The sequence below is a fragment of the Ranitomeya imitator genome, chromosome 7 (assembly GCF_032444005.1).
Source record: "Ranitomeya imitator isolate aRanImi1 chromosome 7, aRanImi1.pri, whole genome shotgun sequence".
Lineage (NCBI taxonomy): Eukaryota > Metazoa > Chordata > Amphibia > Anura > Dendrobatidae > Ranitomeya > Ranitomeya imitator.
This window is the reverse complement of record NC_091288.1, coordinates 20,371,725-20,389,932: the sequence shown is the minus strand read 5'-3', so window position 1 is coordinate 20,389,932 and position 18,208 is coordinate 20,371,725. Positions and strand designations below refer to the sequence as shown.

Sequence of the window (18,208 nt, the reverse complement as noted above, 5' to 3'; positions counted from 1 at the left end):
CTGCGCTCTTGGGTTGAGTAGGGACTGGAACGTGTCAAAGAGACGTTTAGGGTTATTGGACAGGGAGGTGATGAGGGTGTTGAAGTAGGTTTGTTTGGAGAGGTGAAGGGCAGAATTGTATGTCTTTAGCATGAACTTATAATGGATGAAATCTTCGGGTAGATTAGATTTTCTCCACAGACGTTCTGCGCACCTGGAGCACCGCTGCAGGAAACGTGTTTGCAGCGTGTGCCACGGTTGTTGCCGTCTGTGCCGAGTTGTTTTATGTATAGGAGGAGCAGCTTCATCCAGGGCACTTTGCAGGGTTTCATTGTAATGCTTCAGAGCAGAATCAGGACATGAGATGGAGGAGATTGGGGCCAATGAGGACTGCAAGTTCTTCATAAGTTCCTGGGTGTTAATGGCCTGTATGTTTCTATAAGTGTGGAAAGTGGGGGTGACCTGAGCGGGATGGCAGTTCTTGATAGAGAATGAAAGAAGGTGGTGGTCAGAGAGTGGGAGAGGGGAGTTTGTGAAATCATCCACTGAGCAAAGCCGGGAGAAGACCAAGTCAAGGGAGTTTCCATCTTCATGTGTTGGCGAGTTAGTATGCTGCGAGAGGCCGAAAGAGGAGGTTAGAGCCAAAAGGTGAGAAGCAGATGGGGAGAGGGGAGAGGCAATAGGGATGTTGAAATCACCCATGATAAGGGTGGGGGTGTCACAGGAAAGAAAGTGTGGAAGCCAGGTGGCAAAGTGATCCAGGAACTGATGAGAGGGGCCGGGAGGACGATACACCACCACCACTCGCATGGAGAAGGGGACGTAGAGTCTGACCACATGGACCTCAAAGGAAGGGAAGACAAGTGAGGGTACTTGGGGGATAACTTGGAAAGTACATTTTGGTGAAAGGAGCAGACCAACGCCTCCACCTGCTCTGTTGTCCGATCTTGGGGTATGAGAAAAGTGTAGTGCACCATATGAAAGAGCAGCAGCAGCGGTGGTGTCTGACTGCTGGATCCAGGTTTCAGTAAGAGCCAGGAGGTTAAGAGAATTAGAAAGGAAGAAGTCATGGATGAAGGAGAGTTTATTACACACAGAGCGAGAATTCCAAAGGGCACAATTCAAAGAGACAGAAGGCATGCAGGGAATATTAATAAGGTTAGAGGGGTTTCTGGGTGTAGCAATTGGGAGGTTTGACTGGCTATAACATGGGGGGCCGGGGTTTGGAGAGATGTCTCCAGCAACTAGGAGGAGGAGGATCGAAAGAGTGAGCAGATGGTTAAGTGATTTGTGAGAGCGTCTCTTGTGTTGGATGGTGGGACTGAATGGATCTGCGCTGCTAAGCAATGTGAACAGAGCATGAGTGCTATACATAGGAGAGGCAAGGACAGAGGGGCCGATATGGATGGAGTGTAGAGAGTTAATGCAAGGGCGGTGAATGTGAGTGAATGCAGCAGCCAGGATATAGAATATGCAAATAAATATGGTGAGTATTTGTGTTGTTTCAAGTGAATAGGGAATAGATTTAGATTGTCTTACCCGTCTCCTGCCCTGTCTAACTGCCATGTTATAACTGCCCAGTACTTAGAAAAAAAAGTACTTTGAATAAAAATACACGAATACAAGTGCACGAATGCACCCCTGCATGAATGGATAGATACAGTAGATAGATAGATAGATAGATAGATAGATGGTAGATTGATAATAGATAGATTGAGATAGATAATAGATAGATAATAGATAGGTAGATGATAAATCAATAAATTTAGACCTCAGTCCAGAGCCTTTCACCTAGTCAAATCAGATCTCATGCTTTGCACTGATGAGGGGCAATAGCCCAAAATACCGTGTCTGCAAATTGAGATTCTGATTTAGCTTTTATCCTGAGTCATATTGCAAGGCCCGTTAAAGGGACTTATAGGATCGCTGCTTCCAAGTCCTCTTTCTCTCTGAAGTGGTAATTTGCAGAATACATTGTTGGGAATTTTTTATGTTACTTGTGTCTGTACGCAGCCACAAGTTACATGGCTATGATATTTGTTGCAGCATATCATGGGTTTTTCTAGCATTGTGATAATGTATCGAATCTGTGTTTGAGAATAATGGGGGTCCTTAAAACAATCTGCGTAAGATTAACCCCTTTCTGACCTCGGACGGGATAGTACGTCCGAGGTCAGAAGCCCCGCTTTGATGCGGGCTCCGGCGGTGAGCCCGCATCAAAGCCGGGACATATCAGCTGTTTTGAACAGCTGACATGTGCCCGTAATAGGTGCGGGCGGAATCGCGATCTTCCCGTGCCTATTAACTAGTTAAATGCCGCTGTCAAACGCAGACAGCGGCATTAACTACCGCTTCCGGCCGGGCGGCCGGAAATGATCGCATCGCCGACCCCCGTCACATGATCGGAGGTCGGTGATGCTTGTACATTGTAACCATAGAGGTCCTTAAGACCTCTATGGTTACTAATCGCCGGTAGCTGTGAGCGCCACCCTGTGGTCGGCGCTCACAGCACACGTGCAATTCTGCTACATAGCAGCGAACATCAGATCTCTGCTATGTAGCAGAGGTGATCGTGCTATGCCTGTTTCTAGCCTCCCATGGAGGCTATTGAAGCATGGCAAAAGTTTTAAAAAAAAGTTAAAAAAAATGTGAAAAAAATAAAAAAAAATATAAAAGTTTAAATCACCCCCCTTTCGCCCCCAGTCAAAATAAATCAATAAAAAAAAAATCAAACTTACACATAATTGGTATCGCCACGTTCAGAATCGCCTAATCTATCAATAAAAAAAAGCATTAACCTGATCGTTAAACGGCATAACGAGAAAAAAATTTGAAATGCCAGAATTACATTTTTTTGGTCGCTGCGACATTGCATTAAAATGCAATAACGGGCGATCAAAAAAACGTATCTGCACTAAAATGGTATCATTAAAAACATTAGCTCGGAACACAAAAAATAAGCCCTCAACCGACCCCAGATCATGAAAAATGGAGACGCTACGAGTATCGGAAAATGGCGCAAATTTTTTTTTTTTTTAGCAAAGTTTGGAATTTTTTTTCACCACTTAGATAAAAAATAACCTAGACATGTTTGGTGTCTATGAACTCATAATGACCTGGAGAATCATAATGGCCGGTCAGTTTTAGCATTTAGTGAACCTAGCAAAAAAGCCAAACAAAAAACCAGTGTGGGATTGCCCTTGTTTTGCAATTTCACTGCACTTGGAATTTTTTTCCCGTTTTCTAGTACACGACATGGTAAAACCAATGATGTTGTTCAAAAGTACAACTCGTCCCACAAAAAATAAGCCCTCACATGGCCATATTAACGGAAAAATAAAAAAAGTTATGGCTCTGGGAAGGAGGGGAGCGAAAAACAAACACGGAAAAACGAAAAATCCAAAGGTCATGAAGGGGTTAAGAGTGAAAGAACACATCTGCTGATAGCTAGAAACTGTAGATAAAAAGACAAAGAGATATTAGATAGACAAATGATGCCTTTGTTACGTATAATGAGTTATAAAAGTGCTTACTTAGTAGTTTGTTACTTGAGTCATTTGTTGTAATTGTATTATTATTATTATTATTGTATTTTTATAGGTTTTTTTATTGAGAATAGATAGATGAATTATACAATAAAGATAATTTTTTATATTTTCGTACATTTCCCCGTTTCCCACAGTGTCAGTGCTGGCCTGGATTTCGATTGAAGAATGATGGGAAGACGTGCGTGGACATTGATGAATGTTCAGACGGTTTTCCCTGTAGCCAGCAATGCATCAATACATATGGGACGTACAAGTGCTTGTGTTCAGACGGGTATGAAATACACCCTGAAAATCAAAATGGCTGCAAATCTCTATCAGGTATCACAAAGGCATTTATGTAGTGACAGATGACGAGTGATGTGCGGGGAGATAAGATGTCAGTATGCGTTCGGCTGAAAACTTTCTCAGTGATTTTAGTCAATTTTTGTTTTATGCATCTTTTGAAGAATAAAACTTAACATTTTTTAGAAAAGAAGGTAAGAAGACCACCATGCTGTTCTCAAATACCAAAACCAACATACAGTGATCAAATAATAGTTTCATGTACAATATAAAAACATTCCTATAAGACGACCACATAATCCTGTACTTCTTTACAACTGGTAATAAGATTTGGGTGTCGGTCTACATAGGCATAAGGGACTTATAACCCCATATCAATGCACAGGTCCTACACTCCTGGCAAAGACTTCAAATGTTCCTGAGCTCTAACGTATGTAGTAATGATGCCTTTAAGAGTAGCTCTCAGTCTTCTCTAATCTCACAGTGTTCTCTAATCTTGCGGTGTTCTCTAATCTTGTGGTGTTCTCTAAGCTCTCGGTGTTCTCTAGGCAATCAGTGTTCTCTAAGCTCTCAGTGTTCTTTAAGCTTGTGGTGTTCTCTAAACTCTTGGTGTTATCTAAGCTTGCTGTGTTCTCCAAGCTCGCGATGTTCTCTAAGCTCTCGGTGTTCTCTAAGCTTGCGGTGTTCTCTAAGCTCTCGGTGTTCTCTAAGCTCGTGGTGCTCTCTAAGCTCTCAGTGTTTTCTATGCATGCGGTATTCTCTAAGCTGGTGGTGTTCTCTAAACTCTTGGTGTTATCTAAGCTTGCAGTGTTCTCTAAGCTCTCTGTGTTCTCTAGGCTAGCGGTGTTCTCTAAGCTCGTGGTGTTCTCTAAGCTCTTGGTGTTTTCTAAGTTTACGGTGTTCTCTAAGCTCTCGGTGTTCTCTAAGCTCTTGGTGTTCTCTAAGCTCTCGGTGTTCTCTAAGCTTGCGGTGTTCTCTAAGCTTGTGGTGTTCTCTAAGCTCTCGGTGTTCTCTAGGTTCTAGGTGTTCTCTAAGCTCGCAGGGTTCTCTAAGATCAGACCTTATGCGCAAAAACTAGTGCAAAAACAGTTTTCCAAAAGTTTTTGTTGCCTAAGGAAGCAAATCAGGTCACTACTACTAGTGATGAGCGAATGTGGTCTTCTCCGAGCATGCTCGGTTGCTGACCGAGTGTCTGCAGTGTGCTTGAATGCTATATTTGAGTACATGCGCCTGCATGTCTCGCAGCTGTTTCAACAGCCACAACACATACAGGAATTGCCTAATAAACAGACAATCTCTGCAAGTGTTTCGGCTATCGAACAGATGTGAGGCATGCAGCCTCGGGGACTTGAACATATTTTACGAGCATGCAGTTGGCACGTGAGCATGCTCACGTGCTAACACCTTATCGTATCATGCTCGCTCATCACTAATCACTTTCTTTCTGTTGATGATCTCTCAAAATATAACAGGTGGATTCTGATTGGTTGTTGTGTATCTTAAAGGGAACCGGTCAGCACATTTGTACCCACAGAACTAGTAGTATGGCTATATAGGAGCTTGTCAGAGAAGAATGTGGAGCAAAGAAAGCGCAAATAGGGTTTTATCCAGTATTAATATTCATTAGAAAAAAGAAGTGCTCGCTCACCTGATGGTGTCACATGTGCAACAATCTCTAGGCAGATACCAGATACTGCAAACCTCGGGTCAAAGGGCCAGAGGAAGATTAGCGGTGTGGAAATCAAGAGGTTTTCTTTGCGCTGCTGGTGGACTCCCACCAATGGACTCAGGAGATGGAGATTAATAAATACCATTTTTTTATTATGCAGTTATAAAATTTACGCGTTTCAAAGTTATCCAACTTCTTCCTCAGGGCACAGTCATAGTCCACAGAGGTTGTATCCTGAGGAAGAAGTTAGATAACTTCGAAACCCGTAAATATTATAACCGATCTATAAAAAAAAATTATTAATTTCTATCTCCCGAGTTCATATATGTGAGGTTGTCCCTCCATACATTGATACCTTTTTTTTCAACAAGTCAGACTGGTTCTCCTAAGTGCATTGACACGCTCCCAATGCACTTCCAGCCTAATTTGCATATGACTGAATTAGCGGATCTCTACAAATAAGGTTGACATTAATAAGTTGACAATCTCCTGCACAGCCACATTACTCCCTGCTTGTGTAAAACCGTGCTGACAGGTTCCCTTTAATGACACTCTTTGTACTAGTTTAAATGCTTGGTGTTTTCTGTTTGCTGCAAACAAGCAATTTTATTTACACATTTTTATTCTTTTTTTTTTTAGGAGGGATAAACTTCTTTATTGTAACCTTACTTTTCATTACATACTAACACATTTTTGTACTTTTAAGGGGATGCATGATATTGCAATTTTTTTAATTGCTCCAATGCTTATAAAATAATCCAAAACAGTTAATTTTGAAAAAACTGTATGTAACCTGATCCCACAGTGTTATGTTTAGCAAGAATTAGTTGCTTTCTTTCTCATTATAGTTGCATTGGAGCCAAAACAACGATTGCAAAAGCTTACATGCCCTTTTAACGGGTTTTCCCACGACGCTCCGCCACTGCTACTGTATTTGTGTTTTGGGTTCAATGGTGACATCATGGGGACAGCACAAATCATCACTGCTGCTAATCACAGATGTGATGTGCACTGTCGATGTGACGTCACCACTGCAGCCAAACACCGAGCTCAGCGGCTTTGCCGACAAGACCTGTTCTCAGTATCTGGCTGCGGCAGTAATATGCACTGTCAACGTGATGTCACCACTGCAGCTGAACACTAAACTCAGTGGTTATATTGATATAGATGGCATGAGCCATAGATCTTAGTGATTAGCTGCAGCGGTGATGGGCACTGTCATCGTGATATCACCACTGCAGCCAATCGTTGAGCTCAACGACTCTGATGTAGATGGCATGAATCGGTGATCTCAGTGATTGGCTGAAACGATGATGTGCACTGTCAATGTGACGTCACCATTGCAGCCAAAACACCAAGGCAGAAGCAGCGGCACAGAGCTGACCCTGGAACAGTGGAGGGTGAGGGTTAAGCAGATTTTGTTATATTACATGAGTCCCATCGTTTGGAGACCCCTATTTTAAAAGTGGAAAAACTCAGTAATTATCAAAATCGACTCTCTCAGCATGTGGAAAATTAGGTGCCAACTTATGCAGTCATCGCTATATAGGTTAGTGAGTTGTCACCTTGAAAACCACTCGTGTGTTGCTCCTGCTGTTAGAAATGTCCAGACACTTGAGTACAGCCCTCGCGGGGACTGTAATTGGTTTCCTATTAATTGTCTTAGACCTCATAATAATTGCCACGCAGGATTTGTAGCACTTGCTGCTTTCCAGAAGATTCGGTGTAAACTTTTCAATGTGTTTTGTTCAGTGGCTAAAGTGAAATGTAACTTTTTCTTGAGTTTAGCGGAAGACCCTTTTCTCCTCCTCGCTGACCACCATGAAATAAGAAGAATGAGCACGGATGGATCTAACTACACTATGCTGAAGCAGGTTAGATGTTTTGCAATGTGAATATTTGTGCTGGAAAAACGCGTTCCTATTCAACATGACATGATATTTAGAGGTAATAGTCACGGATCAAGAGGTAGCAGAGAAGAATTAGGCTTTTTTCACACTTCCGTCATAATACGTCAGCGTGACGTATCGACGGACGTTGTAAAAAGATTGGTAAACAGATGAAACGCATCCAGTAGCATGACAAGAGAGAGAGAGAATTTTTCCCTGAAATGAAAAATCGTTCTGGACATGCTCAGATTGAAAAAACGGGATACGTCGCTGGATTCCTGTGTGTGACGGTCAGTGACGGATCCTGCGTCCATAGGCTTCCACTATAGCCAACGACGGACAGGGCAGGACCCGTCGCTGAGTGATTTTCCGACGTGCTGAAGAAACGTTCCTCTGAACATTTTCTCCGCACGACGGACTGCTATTTTCCGCCGGATCCAGTGCACGACGGATGAAACGGATGGCCATCCGTCACAATCCGTCACTAATGCAAGCCTATGGGAAAATGCAGGATCCTGCAGAAAAATTTGCAGGACCCTGTTTTTTTCAAAACTCAACGGATTTCGATGGAAGGAAAATGATGGAAGGGTGAAAGAGGCCTTAGTCATTTACTTCTCAAAAGGTCCAGAACTCCTCAAGGTTCCTTGCTTCTTCAGCCATTTACTGGCCATTATCCTCTGTCATTCCTTCCCCTTTCCATCCCCTCTTACACTTTAATGGTAGCCCCCCCCTACACAGTTGGGCCCCACAGTGGCTGTCATGCCTTTTATTCTGGTATTTACATTCTAGCTTGTCCCAAGATTGTAAGTTATCCCCCACCCTAAAGACAGGGTATTACTTTTTGATCAATGGTGATCTGATCACTGGGATCTTGAGAACTAGCCGAGTCTCCAGCAGCCCCATGTATTACTGTGCATTCTATTGAGCAGCACAACGTGTGGCCAGGTTGGGTGCTGCAAGAAAAATGTATTAGACAAACTCATGCACAATGTCTGGGCTCCGGAGAACACTTTTCTCGAGATCCAATCAGTTTGATCCTCCATCAGTAAATTATTCCAATCCTATGAATATCTTATAAGCTTGGAACAACCCCTTTAAATTCGTGTGGCTCATGCTCTATGGTATCTCTTCTGGGACTTGCTAATTGACTAACAATGTGGAATTCATTCCAATAAAACAATAATTGAAAAAAATCCCTTTATTATATTCTTTCTGTTATTTGGAAAACTTTCAGAGTTTCCCTATTGATACATTTTATTTGCAGTTCCCCGCCTGACCACTTGTCGTGCTGTTCAGCACATTGCTGTAAGGCTTCACCTAGTGGTGGAAACAAAAACTGCAGCTAATTACATCTATTCTGCAAAACACTAATTAAACTTTGTGATGTGTTTTAGGAAGGTGTCAAAAACCCAGGACTTAAACAATAGCAGCACCTTTTGTGAGATAGCAATGAAGCAGTAGCAACATCTGTACTTGTTCCTTGTGCAAAAATTTATGCATTAACTAAATTGCTTACATTTTCTCATTAATGTTTTTAACTAAATCCGTGTCTAATTGTATCATTCTCTGAATTTTTTTTTGAACCGTATGATAATATATGTGTGTAATTGTGCCCTTCCATTTACTGGCAGCTTAACAACATTATCAGAATGATTGTATTCTTTGTCAGGGATTAAACAATGCAATTGCAATGGACTTTGATTACAGAGAAGAGGTTGTCTATTGGATCGACTCCAGCAGATCCAACGGAAGCCGCGTTAATCGGATGTTTGTGAACGGCAGCGACGTAAAGGTACAACGACATGACCTCAGTGTAACATCTATAGAACCTCCATTTTGGGAGCACCATGTACAAGATCTGTATTCCATAGCATATTCCCTACCCTAAAATAATAATATATATATATATATATATATGAGTATCAGGTGAAGCTCATTATATGACTAAATAGAAAACATAGTCAGAAAATAGTGAGGGGCTTAAAAGAAGATGTGATTCTGTATATGGTCCCTTTCATAACTATTTAATAGGTGTTTCCCTCTATGCAATCAATAATTTTCTACATCTAGAATAATAAAAATATCTACAGACTACAAAAAAAAGAACTGTTTGTAGTCTGTAACCACGGAGACACATAAGTCTGCATAAGAACTGTATACATGAAACGGTTGCTTTCCCCTTTTTTTTTCCAGACCACCTGATGCCCACAATGGTTGCTTGCATGTTTTTCTTGTTATGACCATGACTGAGGTTGCAAACCTCATAAAAATCCTTCAGCACGTTCTAATCCCTACTGTATGATGTAAGAAATACAGAAACTAGTTGAACAGGCTCTAAAAAAGTTTGATCCACTTGCTTTCTTCTGTTCCTCTTTAAGGTAATACATAACACCGCTATACCCAACGCACTTGCCGTGGATTGGATTGGGAAGAACCTCTATTGGTTTGATACGGAGAAGAGAGTTATTGAAGTTTCCAAGCTGGATGGATTATTCCCCACCATACTTGTTACCAAAACAATTAAGTTTCTAAGAGATTTATCACTAGATCCCCAATCAAGGTATTACTCACAATTCAAAAAAATCTGTTTTTTGTTGTTATTTTATTTTTGTGAAGAGTCAATTATTATTCTGGAATTTTGTCTTCCGGCAGCCACCACTAGGGGGAGCTTAGGAGCTAGCTGAATACAGGATGTGGATATATTACTGGATCCTATGTATAATAGTAATGTTCGCTCCCATCTGCCTCTAGTGGCCGCTGCCGGTAGCCAGAATTTTACATCAGATCTTTTTTTTTATTACTTTGCAGTATTTAATTTGAATTATAAAATAAATGCATTTACTCAAAAACAAAAGTAGAGATTTGTATTATTTATTTTCTCCTTCTGTGATTGAATATCCTATGACATAACATGAAAAAAAAAGGAGAAGGTGTCAGAAGCCTTGAGTGACATTGCTGTAGTTCAATAAATATCGCAGCCGCCCGTTTCCACCTTTGCTCCCCTCATATCGGGCGCGTAGGACATAAAATAAATATTGGAAACTCAAGTAAACATCTTGTTTATTAACTCCGCATAGGTATTTGTACTGGATAGACTGCTGCGAGTATCCTCACGTCGGGCGCGTTGGGATGGATGGATCCAATCAAAGCGTTGTCATAGAAACAATGATTTCCAGACCGACGGCCATGACGATAGATTATGTCAACAGGAGAATTTACTGGGCTGATGAGAATCATATTGAATTCTCAGACATGGACGGATTCCATCGACACAAAGGTAGGAAGCGCGGCTCAGCGGGGCTCATGATCCACCTCGTGTAATCTCACATTTATGTATTTCTCACATTTATGAATATTACAATATTAAAAAACGAGTGAGGTAATGGGATAAAGGTGAGCATGGGAACTATTATGAATGTATCATTTTACATGTATTTTTCATTTAAAATTATAATAATAATTATTACTGCACAGTTTATATAAATCATTTAATTTAAAGACTGAATTTGCAACTGATCTAATGGACCTTTAATTTTTTTTATTCATTATCAACAAAAATTGATTATAAAACTCTATAAATATAAATAAATATATATATATATATATATATATATATATATATATATATATATATTGCCCAAAAAATACAGGGAACACTAACATACCACATCCTAGATATCTCTGAATGAAATATTGCAGTTGCAAATTTTTATTCATTGCATAGTGGAATGTGTTCAGAACAATAAAACATAACAATTATCAATGTCAATCAAAATGAATAGCCCACGGAGGTCTGGATTTGGAATGATACTCAAAATCAAAATGGAAAATCAAATTACAGGCTGATCCAACTTCAGTGGAAACGTATCATGACAAGGAAAAGATGCTCAGTAGTGTGTGTGGCCTCCATGTGCCTGTATGACCTCCCTACAATGCCTATGGAATTGGCAGTAGTGTTGAGCGATTCCTCCCAATATTTGAAAGTATCGGTATCGGATTGTATCGGCCGATATCCGAAAAATATCGGATATCGCCGATACCCGATACCCGATACCAATACAAGTCAATGGGACACAAATATCGGAAGTGATCCTGGAATGGTTCCCAGGGTCTGAAGGAGAGGAAACTCTCCTTCAGGCCCTGGGATCCCTATTCATGTAAAAAATAAAGAATAAAAATAAAAAATATGGATATACTCACCCCTCCGGCGGACCCTGGACCTTAGCGGTGTAACCGGCAGCCTCCGTTCCTAAGAATGCAGGGTGCAGGACCTTCGATGACGTTGCGGCTTGTGATTGGTCGCGTGACCGCTCATGTGACCGCTCACGTGACCAATCACAAGCCGCGACGTCATCGCAGGTCCTTCACTCACTCATTCTTAGGAACGGAGGCTGCCGTTTCCAGTGGTTACAACCAGGGCGCGTCCGAGGGTGAGTATATCCATATTTTTTATTTTTATTCTTTATTTTACACATAAATATTCATCCCGATCCCGATTCCCGATATCGCAAAAATATCGGAACTCGGTATCGGAATTCCGATACCGCAAATATCGGCCGATACCCGATACTTGCGGTATCGGAATGCTCAACACTAATTGGCAGAGCTTGCATGAGAATGGCTAGTTGCTGCACATGCTCTGATGGCCATAGACTACCGTGGGCTTCCTTGACTTTAATAGAGTCCGTAAAAGTCTTTGACCGTGGCATAGCTGCTTGTTGCTGAACATTTTCTTCTTTTCATAGACTTGTATCAGCTCCAATGACTTCAACAGATTGATAAAGCTTCCTTAATAGCTACTTGTTACTACACATTCTCGGGTTCTCATAGATTATTGTTGGCTCCATTGAAGTCAATGGAATCCAAAGAAATGTATGGTCGTGACGAAGTATGACCAGTAGCTGCTGGGTATCATGCATGCTTGGCTTTTCGGACACTTCTCTAGGATCCGTTGACTTCAGCAGAGCTCATACAAGTATTGGCGCAGGAATAAGTGTGGAAAATATGAGCAGACCGGTGGCTGATTCTTTGGGAGGCTCGGTTCCCACCATGAGTATTTGGTGCATTTTTGTTGCCTCCTACATTTCCTGTAAAGTGAATGGGATTTATTGAAATCTCACACCCACTGCGCTGTTTTTTAATGCAGCGTAAACTGACTTGCGGAACGTGTTTGAGATCCGTAACATGTTAATTTCTTTTGCTTTGTATATGCATCTTATTTGCAGATTTTTCCCATGGACTCGAACGAAATCAGCAAAATCTAGACGTTAAAAAAATATACATTCTTAGTGTCATTTTGCTACTTCCAATAGGTGGCGCTAGAGTGCTAGTTCTCTTCCACTCTGAAGAGACAATTTACATATTTAATTTCCCAGAGGAGCATGCATGGCGTATAAGTCTCCTCACTCTGACATGCCAGGCCTGGAGTGTCACTCTCCGTAGTGGAAGCAGTTTAACCCCTTAACCACCGAAGCTTTTTTCGGTTTTGCATTTTCGTTTTTCCCTCCCCACCTTCCCAGAGCCATAACTTTATTTTTTATTTTTCCTTCAATATGGCCATGTGAGGGTTTATTTTTTGCGGGACGAGTTGTACTTTTGAACGACACCATTGGTTTTACCATGTCGTGTACTAGAAAACAGGAACAAAATTCCAAGTGCTGTGAAATTGCAAAAAAAAAGTGCAATCCCACACTTGTTTTTTGTTTGGCTTTTTTGCTAGGTTCACTAAATGCTAAACTGGCCTGCCATTATGATTCTCCAGGTCATTACAAGTTCATGGACACCAAATATGTCTAGGTTCTATTTTATCTAAGCTGTAAAAAATGCAAACTTTGCTAAAAAAAAAGCTCAATTTCTGAGACCCCTAGCGTCTCCAGTTTTCGTAATCTGGGGTCAGGTGAGGGCTTATTTTTTGCAGGACGAGCTGATTGTTTTAATGATACCATTTTGTTGCAGATATGTTCTTTTGATCGCCCGTTATTGCATTTTAAAGCAATGTCACGGCGACCATAAAAATGTAATTCAGGCGTTTTGATTTTTTCTCTCGCTACGCCGTTAAGCGATCAGGTTAATTATTTTCTTTTTTATTGATAGATCGGGCGATTCTGAATGCAGCAATACCAAATATGTGTATGTTTGATTTTTTTATTGTTTTATTTTGAATGGGGTGAACGGGGGTGATTTGAACTTTTATATATTTTTATTTTTTACATATTTTTAAAAACATGTTTTCTTACTTTTGCCTTGCTTCAATAGTCTCCATGGGAGGCTAGAACCTGGCATAGACTGATCAGCTCTGTTACATAGGAGCGATGCTCAGATCGCTCCTATGTCGCTGATTTACACAATTGCTAATAGCTCTGACCTCAGGGTGGCACTCACAGCATAGAGGTCTGCTGGAGACCTCTGGTTGTCATGGCGATGCACTGCTGACCCTCGATCACGTGACGGGGGTTAGCAGTGCGCGTATTTCCAGCCCGATGGCCGGAAGCGCTTTTTAAATGCTGCTGTCAGAGTTTGACAGCGGCATTTAACTAGTTAATAGGTGCGGGTGGATCGCCATTCCACCTGCGCCTATTGCGGGCACGTGTCAGCTGTTCAAAACAGCTGACATGTCCCGGCTTTGATGCGGGCTCACCGCCGGAGCCCACATCAAAGCAGGGGATCTGCCATTGGATGTACTATTCTGTCCGATGGGGGAAAGGGGTTAAAAATCATGTAATCCACAAATTAGTATATCAAACCAAAATACCAGGAAGTTTCTTTGAAATCTGAACTACCAAAAGGGTTAAAAAAACAAATAAAAACCCATGTAAAAAAGCGCATGAAAAACTGAAGTGAAAAAAACATGTGAACAAATTTAGCTAATTGTAGCAGAAAATCTGCAACATCAAAAACATACAAATTGCTCAAAATCCACGTGTTAAATACACACCAAATGCATCATGTGTGAACCAAGCCATGAAGTCTCCCTCATATAGATAGGCTCTCTGCCGTCTTGTGGTGTAATATTGTAGACGTGAATATTTTTTAGGTATAGGATGTGTATTATGGATATATTATCTACTCTTCTTAGTCCAAGAAATTTCTCACTTATAAGAGACATTTGGTTTGGTTAATAAAAAAAAACATAATTTACATAGTGTGTGCCTATGGATCATTAAGGAACACAGAAATCTATTAATTATGACCCTGTGACATCACTGGAGCAAGAGATACAAGATCAGTCCCTGGTTCCTGACATTTGACTAATCTCAGTCCTGATGCCTTCAGCTCCCACTCGGAGCGGTGAGTGGGTAACCGATAGACTTTAATGTTGCAGGAACCTCCACATCTCTTCTAACTTCATTTCCATTCCGCTGTCATTGTCAGTTGAGTGATGTAGCGCTGAGATGTGTCGGTCCGGGGGCACACGGGAATCTAAATTGTTTTGCTTCCTAGTCCCCTGCTTTTTCGGATTTCCTGTTTACCGGATTGCCGCGCATTTTTAGCAGATGTTTTAGCTGAATTGAGCGAAGTCTGCTGAGACCCGACAAATGTTACGTATCGGGAGAAGTTAGAGTAATGACATTTAAGCACAGATTAATATCCACCGTTGCATCTGCCAAGGCTTTGCCAAAGTCATAGTGTACATTAATAGCGCTGCTTCAGATGTAATGGGTTGAGACAAAAAAAGTTTTAGTTACTGAGGATCTGAGGAACGTGAACTAGGTGAACTTAAGAGAACGTCTTCATCCAAATGTTTTTTTTCAATTCTAACCAAAAAGGAATGAGAATGGCAAAAAGGTAAGCTCTATAGCAGAATAAGTGGAATCCGAACATATGTAATGCAGAGATGAGCAGATCGCATTTGAGATGGATTTCATGAAATTTGCGGTTGCACGCAAATTTGAACTCTTCCCTTCATGGTTCAAAAAAAGAAAAACTTGCCCAGCACAGCTGAAGCATCATAGAACAGGCCTAAGTTACTTTCCGTTGCGTGCAGGTTTACCCATAATGCCCTGCAGCTATGACTTCTAGCGAATTATCATACCTTGTACAGTGGTGGTCAGTACCGGGAGCATCACAGATCAGTGGTTCCCTGTGGAGCGGTTTGCACGGCAGAGCAGTTTTATATCTTCAGAGTCACTAGGTAACACTCTCTCTCCTGTAGAGTGTAAGCTCTTATGGTCAGCGATGTCCGTTCTTTCTCTTCTGCAGAGTGTAAGCTCTTATGATCAACAGAGTCCTCTCTTTCTCTCCTGCAGAGTATAAGCTCTTATGGTCAGTGATATCCTCTCTTTTTCCCCTGTAGAGTGTAAGGTCTTATTGTCAATGGCGTCCATTCTTTCTCTCCTGTAAAGTGTAAGCTCTTATGGTCAGTGATATCCTCTCTTTTTCCCCTGTAGAGTGTAAGCTCTTATGGTCATCGAGGTCCTCTCTTTCTCTCCTGTAGAGTGTAAGCTCTTATGGTCAGTGAAGTCCTCTCTTTCTCTCCTGTAGAGTGTAAGCTCTTATGGTCAACAGAGTCCTCTCTTTCTCTCCTGCAGAGTGTAAGCTCTTATGGTCAGTGATATCCTCTCTTTTTCCCCTTTAGAGTGTAAGCTCTTATTGTCAACGGCATCCACTCTTTCTCTCCTGTAAAGTGTAAGCTCTTATGGTCAGTGATGTCCTCTCTTTCTCTTCTGTAGAGTGTAAGTTCTTATGGTCTGCGGAGTCCTCTTTCTCGCCTGCAGAGTGTAAGCTCTTATGGTCAACAGAGTCTGCTCTTTCTCTCCTGTAAAGTGTACGCTTTTATAGTCAACCGGGAACTCTCCATTTCTCTCCCGTGGACTATAAGCTCTTATGTTGAGCAGTGTCATCTCTCCTATAGAGTGTATGCTTTTATGGTCAGTCATGTCCTCTATCACTTCCTTTCTCTTTGAGCTTGTAAGCTCTTATGGTCTCTCTCTTCTGTAGAGTGTAAGCTCTTAAGGTCAGCAGAGTCCTCTTTCTCTCCTCTAGAGTGTAAGCTCCTATGGCCAGTGAGGTGCTCTCTTTTTCTCCTGTAGAGTGTAGGCTCTTATGTCAGCAGATTCTTCTTTCTCTCCTGTAGAAAGAAAGTGCTTATGGTCAGTGGGGTCCTCTTAGTCTACTCTCCTGTAAGGTATAGTCTCTTTTGGTTAGTGAGGTTCTCTCTGTTTCTCTCTCTGCATCTCTCTTTCCTCTCCTCTACATTTGTATTTTCCAAATAATTACAAGTCTTCTAGTATTTAGATTTGCCGCATATTGAATTCTCAAGGAAAATTTGTTGAACCCGGCAAATTCAAAAGATCTGCTCCTCTCTAATATAATATCAAATCACCATCCTTCCATTAACAATCCTGTTCTGTACCAGCTGTCCCCACTCTATCACCATTGTTATCACTGCTTATCTTGGCTCAGGCAATAAAATAAGATGTCACATTCTAACCTTTTCACTTGCAAATGATAATATTAATCCACTTTCACTGTAGTAACACAAAATAATATTTTTCCCATCTGCTGATGCCCTATCATTTTGTAAAATAAATAAAATAAATAAATTAAAAACATTCTGTGTTGATCTTTTATTTTAACGTTTCTTCTATGATTCTATCAATGTCCCTAATAGATATATTTTTTTTTAATATATTAACATTTTCAACCCTTCTTCTCTAACACCTAAACATTTTACTATATTTCAGAGCAAAACTAATTACCTCCGTACAGGCTGATACAGAACCATACAAGCGATACAAGATTATATTGCAAAGTATTCAAAGCAATTAGCGAAAGGCGGTGAAAAAACATGGAAAAAAAAAACGCAACAACAATTTTTTATTGTTCATGAGTTATCAATGAGCTTTAGGCCAAGCACCCGCCATCCTTTTTTACGTTTTTATGCACATTCGAGGTTGTGTATTTTATGGGTTGTTACTTTATAACAATAGGAAAGAGCTATTGTTTACAACACAATAAAAGCTAATGGCAAGCAGAAAAGTAAAGCCGGTTACCATAGGGATCTATCCCAACCAGTAAAACATTGAATTATATTGCCTTTTCCAGGAGGCTTGACAGCTAGGATGATAATCACCGCACATAGCTGGAACTCCACAGAAACCAACAATTATAACACATTTTGACATAATGGATATCGGCTTTATAATATTTTCTGCTAATGTGTCTAACTTTCTAGTATTATTTTCTCCAGCTTGGAATAAGTGTGACATTAGATACAATGTCACTTAATAAATATGAATTCCATGTAGATATTGTTGCATAATACTGTGCAATTAATGGAAAATAACTCTGCAAAAAGCTTGTAGGGGAAAAAAAAGAAAAGTTACTTTCTAATGGTTTTTCCTTGCTTTTGACTCCGGTAGATGATTTTATGACGGCTCATAAAAAGGATGACGTGTGATATTGCTATAGTTTATGGATTGTTTGGGTCGGGCGACCAATTTTTTTTTAGGTCCCCTGTAACAATCTTGTTTTTTTCCTACTTACTATTGGACCCTTCAAGCACTGAATAAGTTAATATCATGGGAGCCCAGCCGGATGCAGATGTATTCAGACCCCTTGGCGACACCTTTCAATTTTTCCTCCTCACCCTTCAAAAGCTATAACTTTTTACTTTTTAGTGGATATAGTTGCAGGTCTTTGTCATTTTTTTTATTTTCGGGTTTTTTTTTTGCAATTCAAGCTATATAGTTTTTAACATTAAAATTTGGGGGTGGATTTAACATTCTTCGGATTACTTTTTATGTAGTTTTGTTTATTTAAAGAGTAACATTCATTTTAATCCTTATTTCATAAATCAATAGTATATATGGAAATATGAAACTTTGTAATATACAGTTAGG

The 18,208-nt window shown here is 40.6% G+C and overlaps 1 protein-coding gene across 1 annotated transcript in view; it reads left to right on the top strand.

Moving 5' to 3' along the window:
* Positions 1–18,208, top strand: part of LRP1B (LDL receptor related protein 1B) — a 1,659,362-nt gene that overhangs the window by 1,420,360 nt on the left and 220,794 nt on the right. Inside the window, exons 56-60 of the mRNA XM_069732880.1 lie at positions 3,662–3,845; positions 7,267–7,352; positions 9,037–9,159; positions 9,746–9,927; positions 10,445–10,644. Of these exons, the coding sequence (XP_069588981.1) occupies positions 3,662–3,845; positions 7,267–7,352; positions 9,037–9,159; positions 9,746–9,927; positions 10,445–10,644 (775 nt within the window). The remainder of the gene's footprint in view (positions 1–3,661; positions 3,846–7,266; positions 7,353–9,036; positions 9,160–9,745; positions 9,928–10,444; positions 10,645–18,208) is intronic.